The sequence below is a fragment of the Rousettus aegyptiacus genome, unplaced genomic scaffold (genome assembly GCF_014176215.1).
Source record: "Rousettus aegyptiacus isolate mRouAeg1 unplaced genomic scaffold, mRouAeg1.p scaffold_m13_p_3, whole genome shotgun sequence".
In the NCBI taxonomy this organism is placed as follows: Eukaryota; Metazoa; Chordata; class Mammalia; order Chiroptera; family Pteropodidae; genus Rousettus; species Rousettus aegyptiacus.
Window position 1 is genome coordinate 120082505 of NW_023416306.1, and position 14366 is coordinate 120096870.

General features: G+C 32.1%; 1 protein-coding gene across 6 annotated transcripts in view; it reads right to left on the reverse strand.

Annotated features, from left to right (window-relative positions):
* MYEF2 (myelin expression factor 2) overlaps positions 1 to 14366 on the reverse strand; it is a 32166-nt gene that overhangs the window by 4145 nt on the left and 13655 nt on the right. The window contains exons 8-16 of one of the 6 annotated variants that reach the window (XM_016163250.2): positions 14110 to 14159; positions 13927 to 13990; positions 9086 to 9187; positions 7538 to 7588; positions 7233 to 7301; positions 6831 to 6929; positions 6446 to 6517; positions 4475 to 4683; positions 4344 to 4395 (exon numbers count right to left, since the gene is read on the reverse strand). In XM_016163250.2, the coding sequence (XP_016018736.1) occupies positions 4344 to 4395; positions 4475 to 4683; positions 6446 to 6517; positions 6831 to 6929; positions 7233 to 7301; positions 7538 to 7588; positions 9086 to 9187; positions 13927 to 13990; positions 14110 to 14159 (768 nt within the window). The remainder of the gene's footprint in view (positions 1 to 4343; positions 4396 to 4474; positions 4684 to 6445; positions 6518 to 6830; positions 6930 to 7232; positions 7302 to 7537; positions 7589 to 9085; positions 9188 to 13926; positions 13991 to 14109; positions 14160 to 14366) is intronic. The other 5 variants (XM_016163253.2, XM_016163251.2, XM_016163254.2 and 2 more) reach the window with 5 other exon arrangements.

A 14366-nucleotide genomic window follows, 5' to 3' on the forward strand; every position in this document is an offset into this window, starting at 1 on the left:
ATACAAACAATGTTTACCCTATAATTGATACACACACACACACACACACACACACACACACACACACACAAGAATCACACTTTCTAAAAAACATAAAATGAAACTGGAAAATTTATTAAAAAAAAAAAAACTTTTAAGATACACAGCAAATTCTATAGAGTTCTCTCAATATCTTGAAAGCTGGGACCTAAAAAAATAAAGCAAGTTTAATTAACGAAGCAAACCTTGGGAAATGGCAGCACTTCACAATGATTTTAAAGGGGGCTATGGAAAATTTTCAAGGGCTTTTAAAGTTACATGTTTATCTTCAGTCTAATTTTACCTAAAAATTTAGACTTTTTCTTAACCTAAGTATCCCATGACAGGTTTATTAGCAACAGTATGGTTCCCTCAAACAAGAAATTTTCAAAACTTCAAAAGAAAATATGTAATTATCTCCTGCAAAACCTCTCTGTCAATATTTCAGGACAAGTTTCTTTCTGTTTTTCCTCTTAAATTCTCTCCGTGTTTAGAAATCATCACTCAGACCCCCAAACTGTTGACTTCACAATGATCTCAAGGCTTTTCCTGCTGACAAGGTCTCTTAGTTAAGATAGCTAATTTTTTCACAGTTTGGACACTCAGGCCATACAAAAATGGCCTATAGATACTTGTTTTATCGTTAGACTGCCCCAAAAATCCCAATAGGCATAGAACCAGAAAGAGATGTATGTTTTCTAAGTTTTTTCTTAATCCCGTAAAAACATCAATTGAGATATTTCCTAAAAATAATTGAGGAGGAAAAAAAAATTAGTTCCAAATAATTGATTAAAATCAGACCTTCCTGGCTTTTTACATGCTTTGAAGACTTTCTTAAATGACTTAAACATCTACTGATCTTGTATGATTCCAAGAAAAAAAATAATAGGACTGCTATTTTAGCAACAGCATAGGACAAAACAGTATGCAATGAGAAATCAGTACCACAAAATAATCAAACATACTGCTGCTACATATACTAGTCATAAAAATGACTTACCCTGCAGTAAAAGAACGCTTTCTACTTTATTTAACCCAGCCTACTAACTTCTTAGTGTATATTTGGGAAATCTTATATAAAAGCATATGTAAAATTAGACTAAAATAAAGCATACATGAATGCATGCATACAAACATAAATAAATACACAGTTCAATGAAATCTACTTCTAAAGTGAAGCTGTAACAAACATAACCAGAGAAAAAAAACAAAATCATATATTCTACAAAAAACAATTATGACATAAAGGACAAAAAAGTTTTAGCGTTTCTTTACAAATAAAAAAGTGACTTCGTCAATAAATGTTCTTCATATATTATTTTTTACTGTTACTGCATTATTTTTACTGTTCGGTTTTTCTAGAGTCAGATACTAGTCATGCTTGAAGTAGCATGTGCTTTTAGTAAATAAAATATCACGTTTCCATTTTCTATGCAATTAATAAGCATACTCATGTTGAAAACTACATAATGGAAATCTGTGAAACAAAGTTATATTTGTTTACATAGTTTATAGCAGAAATAAAGACCGGGTACTACAGTTCTACAACGTTATGGCCCTGCATCATACTAAGCCAGAGGGTCAAAATACAGCTACCGGGTATACACAAAAATGGAGCAAATTTTAAAGACTATTCCTATTTAACTTCATTAGCACAGCCTGAAATAATGTGGGATCCAACTCTGAATGGGTTACTTAATTTGTTTACTCAGCTTTCTTAAAAATGCATGGCACTGAGAAATTATATAAGGGAGAATAAAAAGATTTTATTATATTCACTTATTTTTCATCATTTTATATTTGAGCATGTGAAAACATTTTTTCCTGAATTACAAAGGCCAAGGAAATGCTGTATTGAGGGTAATATAACCCATAACAAAATGTTTTCTCAGCCTTTGTAACTGCCCCATCAAGGACAATTAACCACTAAGAGGGCTTGCTGGTGGCCCACTGACTAGCAGATAATGTCTGGGGAGATGCACAGAGCGGCACTAGACTCTTGGTAAGAAGCGAGCAAGAAAATACACTTATTCACCTGTGGCTCAAGGGGAAAAAACAAAATATTGCCTTTTACTGAGAAAGAGGCTACTGTTGGCTTGGAGTAGGTTAAAAATAAATTTTCCATACTCAGAAAGAAAAACTCTTAAATTTAAAAATACATTGTGATGTGATAGAAAAATGGATCATTCAATTCATACAAACCAAATAATTTTCATAGTTGTCAATAGCTGGTCACTTAATTCTGTTATCACCATAACTTATTTTCTTTCCCATCAGTGCAGTTCAAGATTAAAAATAGGAAGATGGTAGGGAATTATTTAAGTATGGTATTACCTCAATATAAATCTAAAAGTCAAAATCTTTTATAATCAGAATTGAGAAAACAATAATTGCTACTCTCATGATATAATGATACACTAATCAAAAAGGGACATAAGAATACAGCTAAAATAACAAAGTAAAGAATAATAATTTAACCACTTTTTTATTGGCTAAAATGCTGTACACATTTTTTAAATGTAGATTTGGTACTATTTTTTTTTGCTTTCAGAAAATGTCTTTGAACTGGTGATATCCTTTTGTCAAAACAAGGCCAGTTCACCATGAAGGTCACCAAAAGATCTCAAGTTTGCCTCACCTATATCTGACATCACAGGAAATCTGCCTATATAGGATAAAGAACAGTCAATTCGGTATTGGTCTCATTTTCATTAATGCCACTTGTTTGCCCACTTTGTTCTTTCTCATGTTTCATTTCTACTTTTTAAAATGTCATATCTCATTTGGAGATTTTTTTTCACGGAAACTACAACAATAAAAATTATCTATACTTGCTGCCAATGCTCCTCATTTGATATATTTCACTAAAGATCTAATATGTTCATTCCTCTATAATCTATAGGATTCATGGCCAGATGCTGCTTACTCATTCAGGTAGAACTTCTTACACCTATGAAGACTACAAAAACCTCAAAACAACTTTATGATTCTGCTTTCTCTTAGTGGTGACTGTTTACTAGCTGACTCGTTCTCAACAACTTTTTATCAAGAAAAAAAGTTTAGTTTCCCATCTTTGAATAAAATATAAAAAAAAAAAGATGATCAACAAAAGCAGCCAACAGAACATTCCACACAGATTCACACTAAATGTTGAGGGCAAAGATAATATCTTACTTTGTTCAAATTTCGAATTCTAATACAGTATTTATAGATTTAAAAACTGAATAAATGAAGATCTGCTCAGAATGCTGACTCACGTAGAAACACTTAATAAACTCCTACTATATGTACCGAGGCAATGAAAAGTGCTAGGATAAAAAGATAATTCTTGCCCTCAAGGGTCTCCCATCTAGGAGAGAAGAAAACACGTGAACAGATTATTCCAACAGAGTTAGGTATAAGGTATTCTGAAAACACAGTAGGTAACAGATTCTATAGTGACCACTTTGATGACAAGTGATCACCACAAAGGCTACTTTTGTGGATGAACATGAAACTTACCCCTTTCATGATCTTAAAAAATTAAAGATATACTCCAAATACTCTTAACTTTCCATTAACTCTCAAAGGCTGAAATTCACCCCTTTTCATCATTATATGCCACCTATATAACTTACTATTGTGCTCATAGTCTCTGGGAACACCACCCAATAGTACAAAAATACTATCAGATTTCTTAATCTGTTACTTTGTTCCACTCCCCCTACTTCTCTCATTATCACAAAAAAAGGCCATCTTTTCAAAGTACCAAACCATTTAATCTTCTGCAGACCTAATGAATATATTAAAGTTGTATAGGCAGTACCGTTATAGCCAAGAACAGTTTATAAAATAATTAGAAGAGTCACCAGAATATACCTCCACCTAAGGAGTTCCAGGCAGTGGATTCTATGTTATAAGATTCCTGTGCTGTGTAGACAATGGAGTGTATAGAATAGGATAGCTATTAAGGGCATGTCATTTGGATATCACAGCACTTCATCAGGTTATGCTGACAATGCACTAAACTATACTATAAATAAGGAAATAAATTTACCATTCATTAGTATTTCCCACACAAAAAAGTAAGTTTTTAAAATGTGAGTAATCATGATAAATTAACCTTTTAAAAATAAGGTTAAAAAACCAAGCTTTTTCTTTATCTACAGGTGACAATGACAGGTTCTACTCTAAATCATGTTAGTAGTCATTTGCACTACTCTAAGTAAGAGCATAGCAAAACAATTTGTTTACCTGAAGTGAACTAACCACAGTGTTTAAAAGTTTAAAATCAATTTTTCCTCTATAATCACTACGAATATATCTGCAGTCATTGGCATACTTACCACACTGACTGAATTTCTCTTTTAGTTTCTGCCAAGTCAAGTCAAAAGGCAGCTAGAATGAAAAAAGGTATTAGTAACAGATATATAAGGCAAAAAATAATTTTAAGTATCTTTAACATTTAGTTGCTTACATTTCTGACAAATATCTGGTTGCCTTTGGAGCCTATTCTGTCTCTCATTCCGCTTCCCATCGGACCCGATAAAAATCCTCGATCCATATCGATGCTCCTTTCCAGTATAGCTCCTATACCTGGTCCCATTCTATCAAAGCTGGAACTCATCCGATCCAGTCCCATCCCCATTCCTCCAGTCACACTGTTCATGCCACCCATTCCACCACCTGGATTTTCAGAAAGGGAAGGGAGGATTGGGAGTTTGGTGTTTTTGTTTTAAAAACAGAAGGAAGAGGAAAAAGGAGAGAAAGAGGAAGGAGAGAATCATTTTCGAGAAAGGGAGAGAAAAATTAATTCATTTATGTAATAAGAGAACATGTAAGCATAAAATTATTTTCATACAGGCCATATGACATTCTTTCAAAAACAGAATTTAATTTGGTATACATTTGGTTAGTTGAATGTTAATGACTAGTTGAATCTGTTAATTTTAGCCACTCGGTAATATATTATACACATATACTTTTATAAAATTATACTGATCACAAAACATCATATATAAATTATATAAATTTTCTACCAATTACTTTATCCATTAATGTTGTAGCAGTTTTTATCCTCATTTTTATTTTCTAATACACCAAGCTTAACAATTGTTAGAACAAAGATATATATGGGGCCAATTCAAATTATTACAACTCCAACACATCAATTGTTGCTCTCATCATACTCTGCTACATAATATTCTTTTCCTAGCTTACTTTTCACCTCAGTATCTTCTGTTTCACATATAATTTCTCTTTTTGTATCAATCCATTTTTCAATAACTACAGAAATGTATAACTTTTAATCTCAATATTGTACAAAACTTGTGGAGGTAGCAACAAAAAATGGAGTCACATCCCTTTAGCTGCAGCTTGAAAATTTAGCTCGTAGCTCATATCCACTTTATTTTTATGTATTGAGTTCCCTTTATTCCAATACTACTTATTCTCAAAAGTTTTCCTTTTTTCTCACATCTAAAATCCTCATACAAAGAAATATGGAAAATTAACATCACCCTCAAATTAGCATTCCGTAAATAACAAATATAAAAAAAATAGGGAAACAAGTATAAACACTGAGGTGAAAATGGGAAGGTAGGGAAGTTAACCTTCATAGGAAAATGGCCAAGGCTGAAAAGATGATGAAAAGGAGGAATAACATGAGAAGCAAGGTACAATGGAAATAGTTACCTCGAGCTGACAAGATTTTGAATTCACTCTTAGAACAGTTCAAATAGGCTGTGTTCCCTATTTGTTGAGATTTCAGTTAATTAAAGGAAGTCAATAAAGTATGGAGAGCACATAGAGACATGGTTCTGTAAGTAATAGAGGTCAAAAACTAAGCCAGAGTTAAGCTTTAATGTAAGGCCTAAAATGTGGTAGTGGAAACAGATGGCATTCCCCAATGTTGCAACTACTCTTGATTCTACCACAAGAGGGGTTTAAGAGGAGAGGATATAAGCATCTGTTTCAACCTTAGCCCTTAACCTTAGGAGGTCTCTTTAGAAGTGTTACTTTATCGCTGCACTCTCTCTACCAAAAGACAAATACAAGGTGTTTGCAGATGAATAAACTGGTTACTAACAGTGGTTGTAGAGAATAAGCAAGGAAACAAAGTTGATGCTAATGGAAAAGTTGTCCCCGACACACATGATCAGAGAAATGCCCAGATTTCTTAATTGGAAAGGAGGTTCTTGGATTGGCTTATAGTTAACACATACTCTGGTGTTAGTTTAGAAATATCAAAGGAATAAAATTCAAAGTTAGTTCAGAAATTTCAGTAATCAAACAGAAAAACTCAATAACTATCAAAGTTTCTTTAAATTATGACAAGACATGTTAACATATAAGAACAAAGTATTACTATACTACAATAACTACTCTTGCAAAGTCCTTGCAAGCACTCAAATATTACCGAATAAATTCTAGTAAAATTTAAACCTACTTATTCCAGATCCTACTGGCCCCATGTTAGAAGCTCCTATTCTTCCTGCAAACCCTCCAATCATTGCACTGCCTAAACAAGGATGGAAAGATAATATACTAATTAATTTAAATATTCATACTTTAAATTCCCAAGGTACTATACTCTCAGAAGATAGATGTACAGTAACTGAAAAGTATAAAGTCTTCTACAAATAGGATTAAAATATGTAAGACACTGAAAAAAGAGCTAGTACATTAAAATCCCTAGCATTTTTTTCTTCTAGTATAAAACATTATAAATTGTGTAAAACATTATAAATTTCCAATTTTTCATGTAAAAAGAGGAACAAACTTTGAAAAACATAACCCGCAAAAACAAAAGGAGAACTATGCGGCCAGCCTACCAAGTCTACCAAAGGAATCTCCAAAGCCTCGATTGAGTCCAATATCACCACGTCCAAAATCTCTCTCCACGCTACTAGTCATTGCACCACGGTATAGCTCTGAAAAGATTATACAATAAATTAACTCTTTTCCAAATAGATGACTACACAGTAATCCATTTAGGAACATACTGAAACTAAACTAAAAAGATAGTAAAAGTCACAAATATAGAAAAGGTCTGCGATTTATCCAACTTACCTCACATGTCACATTCTGTTTTACTGTATCTGTCCCTATTCCCTAGTGACCACATAGGCCCTCTGAAAACATCTATAGTATCCATTCCTAAGTAGGAAGGGAACATTTTGATAATAGGTTAAACTAAATGTAGCATACACATCCCACTGCATACATTTACCTACCTCCCATTCGGCCAACTCCTCCAAATCCTCCCATGCTATTCACTGCTTCCAGACCACCAAAACCAATTCCTATGGAATAAAGATTGATTTTGAGATATGACTGTCAGTTGTATAGCGGAAAGAAACATTTTACAAATCACCTTCCATATCCGTTAAGTATGTACCAGGCTCAATTTCTGCTAGCAGCCCTGAGGATGTGAGTCAACAATAAACCATGACTTTTTCTCTCTTGGAATTCTCAAAACAGTTCCTAATTTACTAAAAATGGTGGTGGATACATACAAAAAACAAATGCTTATACATACCTCCTCCAATTCTATTCATTCCTCCAAAACCTGGACCATCCATTCCCATACCTCAAATAAAATACACAGTATGTACTTTCAGTAAATCTTATTTGCATGACCAAAGAATGACAACGCAATACAGCAAAAGAGACACCACTGGTTTAGTCACAATGGAACACTAGAGAAGCAGGAGGACACAGGTGGGATGGTTTAAAGTGCTATGCCATAGCAGAAGTCTATTCATGAATATTCAAAAAGGCCTCTCTGAATATTTATTAGTCAAGAAAACAGAATTCACTCGTCACACTCACATTCAGTTAGAGAATATCTAGAAGATATTTATTCATTTCTTTTTGTTTTGGCAGAACAAAGAAATATCTCTATCACTGTTTCCCCTCCATCCCCCCACCCCAAGCACAAATACACAAGTTATCGCTATAGCAGATTTAGAGATCAGGTCAGAAAGTAAGCACTCCTCTGAAATGGTAGCTAAGGGAGCAGTAAAAAATTAAAGAATAAAAATAGTGTTTAGGAGGGTAGAGGGTCTAAGAGTAAGGAAGAAAATCTCCATCTGTTTGGATCAGAATGATTATCGTAACTACCCTCATAATTTAAAATGTAGCTGTAGCATCTCAAAAAAAAGGAATGTAATCCCATTTATTAGTCCATCAATTAAAATAACAGTTTTCAAAGTATGGTCTGGGGACCCTTGAGGGTCTAGTAGGTCAAAACTATTTAATTCATCAAATAATACAAGATGTTATTTAACTGTTTTTCTCTCATGAGTATAATGTAGAATTTTCCAGAAACTACATGATGTCTGATAATGTAACAAACTGAATGCAGAAGGAGATGTAATGACATGGCTGTCTTGCATTAAGCTAGACATTAAAGAGATGTACAAAAAGGTTGAAGAATGCTACTTTTCTCACTAGTTCTTTTGTGTTAGAAAACAGCTTATTTTCTTAAAAATTGTATGTTAACAATGAGTTTATTATTTTTTAAATCTGTAAATGTTTTGATTTCTAATCTAATAAATATTGATAAATATAAGAACATAAACAAAAGTACTTTGGACTCAACAAATTATAAGAGTATAAAAGGGTATTGAAATAAAAAAGTTTAAAAACCAGCCTTCAAAGATAAACTAAGTCCAGGTAAAGAGCCAAATAGCTATCTGAAATACTACCTTCCCAGCCAAATATACAAATTTAAATTGTTTATGATATGGTACCCTTTCAGTCATTCCACAAATAATGTACATCCATGATACACAAGTTACGATGGTGGACATTCTCCTCTGCCTTAAAGCCATTTCAAAATCCACAGCACTAAAAGGCTAGCTACAACACAGCTGGCCTCAGAGAAACCCTCCTGCCATTTGCCCACCCTCTTTCATGTTCTCTGCTCTCTTAAGATTTCATTCCTCTTTCAGACTAAAGTGACGTCCTAAATATCCAACTATAAAATACAGTCCTTTAAACATTATTACAAACGAGTAAATATGAGCTTTATGATCTAGCAAACATATCAATGAAAAAGAAATTAGAAAGTTGAAATACTCACCACTTGGTCCTAAATTTCCCATTACACCACCTATGTTCAACTGGCTGGCACTAATAGGCTGTCCTCCTGGACCAAGTCCCATTCCAATGCCCCCAAGACCACCTGAAACAGAATTAAGAATAATATTACCAGCCTATATATGATTAACTGCCACTAAAATTTTTTTAAAAAGCTACATGCCAGTCAGTAGTAGTACCTCTAAAATGTTGCAAATTTGTAAATTAGAATGCTGGTTCTTGTTTTTACTGGAATGCAGCACACTGAAACCATTTACAAATAATAAGTGTTTTATGAAGCAAGTCCATTTTATATCCCAATTAAAGACAACTGAAAAGGACTAATGAAATACCAAGAGGATTTTTAACACTATATTACCTTATAAATGGCATACATATTTGAAAATGAGAATCTTGCTGAATTTGTAAAACCACTTAAAATCTAGGAATTACTTTTAAATGGTTCAAATCAAACAAAAAAGTCAACTACTATGCAAATTTAATATTGAATAAAGCAAATGTCACATTACCTAATTGAATCAATATAAGTATTTATTTACATTTCAGTGGTGCTTTAAGTGTTTTCACATCTATTATCTATAGTTGAGGAAATTTCTGAGACTTTAAGTTACTTGTACAATGCCATTTACCTATGTCGATTAAGAGTAGAATTTAAGTTTTCTATTTCTAAATTCAGTATTCTTTTTACTACTTCCCTTAAAATAAACTAAATTCATTGAAAACAGACTTTAAGAAGATAATCAGATGACATTAAAGACAGAATTAATTAATATTTGAGTAGGAACTCTTTTATTCTACTTTTAAAGTTCTTGCTACTCACTGTAGCTATTAGGGACTGAGGAAAATCTTATACCAGATATACGTATATATTTTTAAAGTAGAGTACAGAAGCATGTTGTGTTAAATTGGAAAAATCAATTTGACCTGGTAAAGGAAGTATCTTTTTTCAGCTCAGTCCCTTAAAATGGTCCAACCGAAAGCAATAGCATATTTGACCATCAACAATCTCATGTCTATACCTAGCACTCATATTGTCATCTGTTATCACTGTTCACTAAAAGAAACTAGGACTCCTTGAAAGTAGGTCAATCCCATGTCTTAAAACAAGAAAATCTTCATGGATCCAAGAAATCCTGTTTTTACCAAAAAATGAGAATACCAGAGGCATATAAAATGAGGGGGCTCCCACTTGCCAAGTCATAATAATTTGAGTGAAGGGAGGGAGGGAGAAAGGAAAAAACAGGAAGTTAATTATGATTAACATAACTAAACAGATTCTGTCAAAGTCTATGAGTTCATATCACACCTCAATTGAGAAGTGTATAAAAATGTAAATCTCAAAAAGAACATAAGTATTAATGTATTAGAGGATTTATTTTTTATCTAAATAAATGAGTTTTAATAGTGGAAAAGTAAATTGGGATCCCCTGCATAAAGCCAGGATCTTGAAAGATGACACCCTGAATGACAAGGTAAACTTGGCGGAAGAGGGAAAAAACAGTCCTATAATGGGAGAAGCGGCAATATTTAAAGACACGTGTATAAGAATTTTACAGTTTATTTTTTTTAATGAATTATCAGATCATGAAAGCCCAATAAATATTAATCCACACCCACACTGTGGTAAAACTGCATACCAAAGACAAATATCTTAAAAACAGCTACATGAAGGCCACAGCTAATTTATAAAGAAAGGACAATTCAATTGATAGTTGACTTAATAGCAACAATGAATAGCCGGAAGACTGTGGAATATTTTCAAAGCACTGAGATAAAATAACTACCAACCTTAAACTATATAACCAGTGAAACTATCTTTAAATGCATTTATAAAAAACTGAAATTGAGAGAATTTACTAACAACAGATCCTCAATGAGAAAGCTTTTAAAATACAGGCTTCAGGGGGAAAAAATAGTGCCGGGGCTATGAAAGCAGAGAAATAATAAGACAAAAAGTGGTAAATAATAATAATGCCTGATTCATGGGATTGAAAAAAAGCGATACAGAACTAAAACACTGAGCAACGACAGTACATAAATCAGTAGGAAAATGATTAAAATTAAAATATTCAAAGGTCACTTTACTGTTGAGTAAAAGAATAATTATATTGACTTCAGATTTATATAGACATATTAAAATACCCAGGATAACCACTAAAAGAGAAAGCAAGATAGGAGAAAAATATTTCTGTATAAGCAGAAAAATAAAACACAAAATAATGGGAAGTAATCCAAATAAATAAAAAATGTGAATAAACAAAGCTGTTGTATCTACATTAATATTAGATAAAAGACTTAAAAGTAGTTACTAATGAGAAAAATCACTCTAGAATGATAAAAAACTTTTGATTCATTAGGAAAACATCTTTTCTAAACATGGATGTACCTACCAAGTTAGCTTTAAAATATTTAAAGTAAAAACAAGAAAAAATAGACAAATCCATCATTCTAGTGTGAGATTTTACCACACACCTCTCTCAGTAATTGAGAGCACAGACAAAATTATTAGGAGAGATAGACGATCAAATGATTTAAAAACTTGACTTACTGGACATATACATAATGTTGCATTCACTAAGCACACCTAGAATATTTATAAAAATGTGCCTCATATTAGACTATAATGCAAAATCCAAATTAATTCCAAAGAATCACAATCATAAAGACCATCTTCTCTGGTCACATTGTTAAGTTAGAAATTAATAAGAAAAAGAAACATCCATACATTTGGAAATTCAAAAATACATGGCTTAAGAAGAAATCATAATGTAATTTAACAACAAAGTTAAATCTCAATAAAAATACTCCATAACAAAAGCTGAATACAGTGGCTAAATTCATAGTCATAACTACTTACATTAGAAAACAGAGGACAGAAAAAGTTGAAAATCACATGACATCACTTATATGTGGGATAAAAACCTAAAAGTAACAAATGAACAGGATAAACAAACAGACTCATGGACATGGACAACGGACTAGTGTTTACCAAAGGGTAATGGGGATTGGGGTAAAGGGGAGGTTGACAGAGGAAAAAATGAAAATAATAAAAAATAAAAAATAATTAAAAACAGAGGCTGCAAATTAGTGAAATAAATATTTAACTTACGGAGTTAAGAAAAAATAAGAGACAAAACCCAAAGAAATAGAAAGGAATAATGATGCTAAGAGCAGAAATTTAGATACAGAAAGCAAAATTTACTTCTTTGAAAGCACTAATAATACTGAAAGATCTTTCTAAGCAAAACTAAGAAAAAGAGAAACTGCAAACTTTTGAAACTTATAAGACAGAACTATAGATGTGAAAAAAATTTAAAAGAGACTATTTAATGCCAATAAATCTAAAAGTGGACAAAAATAGTAAAATTCTTAGACTAGAAACAACCAAAACTGACTCAAGATGCAATAGAAAGTATGAACAATCAGTGGTTAAAAATCTGCCCCTAAACAATACATCCAAGGCCAGACTATCTTACACAGAACCTCTATTGAACACTGAGAAAACAGATCATTCTATGAGAAAAAGAATATGCACTCACCAACTTCATATTTTCTAATAACAAAAATTAGAACAACTAAAAACAGAAAAGTATATAAAATGTGGTTTTAACAATTAAAACGAAGGAACTAGAGCTACATGTATCAACATAAATCTCCAAAAAATATTTAAAAACAGCAAGTCACACCAAATTTTAAATCCAGCAAAACAATTCCATACAATGTTTATGGGTGTAGAGATGTACAGTCAAACCGGTAAAACCTAAAAGATAAGCACTATATTCTTAAGTTGTTTCATCAGGGTAAGGTATCTGATGGGAGGTGGGCAGGGGAGAAGAAGAATCTCAACTTTTATCTGTGAAATTTTATTTTAAAGAAAAATCATTTAAAAGAAATATGGCCTGATTGCTACAGGAGTAATTTTATGTTTGTCTGTATATTTAAAACATTTTATTTAAAAATGTAATATTAATAACCAGAGAAGGTACAGTAAAATAGTAAGAACAAGAGTGAGTATTTATTGAGTGCTTACATTATGCCAGAACTGTGCTAAGGGCTGTCTATGTATTACCTCAGGCAATACTCAGGCTAACCCTATGAAGTAGTTACTATTATCATACTAATTTTGTAGATGCGGGAGGGCACTGAGACACAGACGTTAAGTACATTACACTGTTGTTTTATATCCTTTGAAAGACAATTGATAATACTGATCAATGAGCGTACCTTTAGAACCTATATATCTACTTTAGGACATCTATCTTAAGGAAATAACCAAAACATTTATCAAAGATGTGTTATACAAAAAGACATGAATTACGCTGTTGAAATAGTTATGGAGCATCCACATGATAAACTATTATATATCCAATAAAAAAATTTGGAAAGAATTTTCAACCTGGAATAATACTTGTACTCCAATGTTAAACAAAAAGATACAAAATTATTATACAGTGGTTCCCAATTGTGTAAAAAATAGACATAAAAGACTGGAGGAAAATATAAAAAAATGTTATGGAGGTTACTTGTAAGTGGTAAAATTACAAAGACTTGTTTCCCCCACAAGTATATAAACTTAAAATTTTAAGTATATATTGTTTTTATAATGAGGAAAAAGTACCAAAAAGAGAAAAAAAAATAGCACATATTTATTTCCTCAGTCCTCCTAATCGATCATGCCAAACTATCTCCATAACTCCAAGCTAACCCCAAACTGTGGGCAACTTGGGAGACAGACACAAAAACAAAGAGTTTTGCTTAACACATACTAAAACTGAAAAACAACAGTCTGTATTGTTTCTAATAACAGCTTTTAATTACACTTACGTGGTAATTGTGGCGTTTTACTGTCATGTGAACGGTAGTCTTCATGAGGGACAGACTTGTCATCCTAATTGCAAAAAAGTTTATTATAATGTTAATATAAAACTAAAAAGATCTGTAATGTAGAGGAGAGCACATAAAATATTTGAAAAGTTTGGAGGAGTGAAGTGATATATAAGAACTCACCATTTTCACATGCATAGGTCTATCAAACAAAAATTGCCCATTGAACATAGCTGTTGGTTCAGTCAAGGAAAGCCAGTTAAGACAACTATAAAATTATACTTAAATGCAAACACATTTTTAATAATCTTATTTAGTCAGACTATCTTTAATATTTTAATCAAAATCTTGAATAATAATTTTACTTATTTGTATGTCTCTTCCATGTACTCAAATAAAAATCTAACTCTTTGCTTTATAGTTAGATTTTATAAATAAAA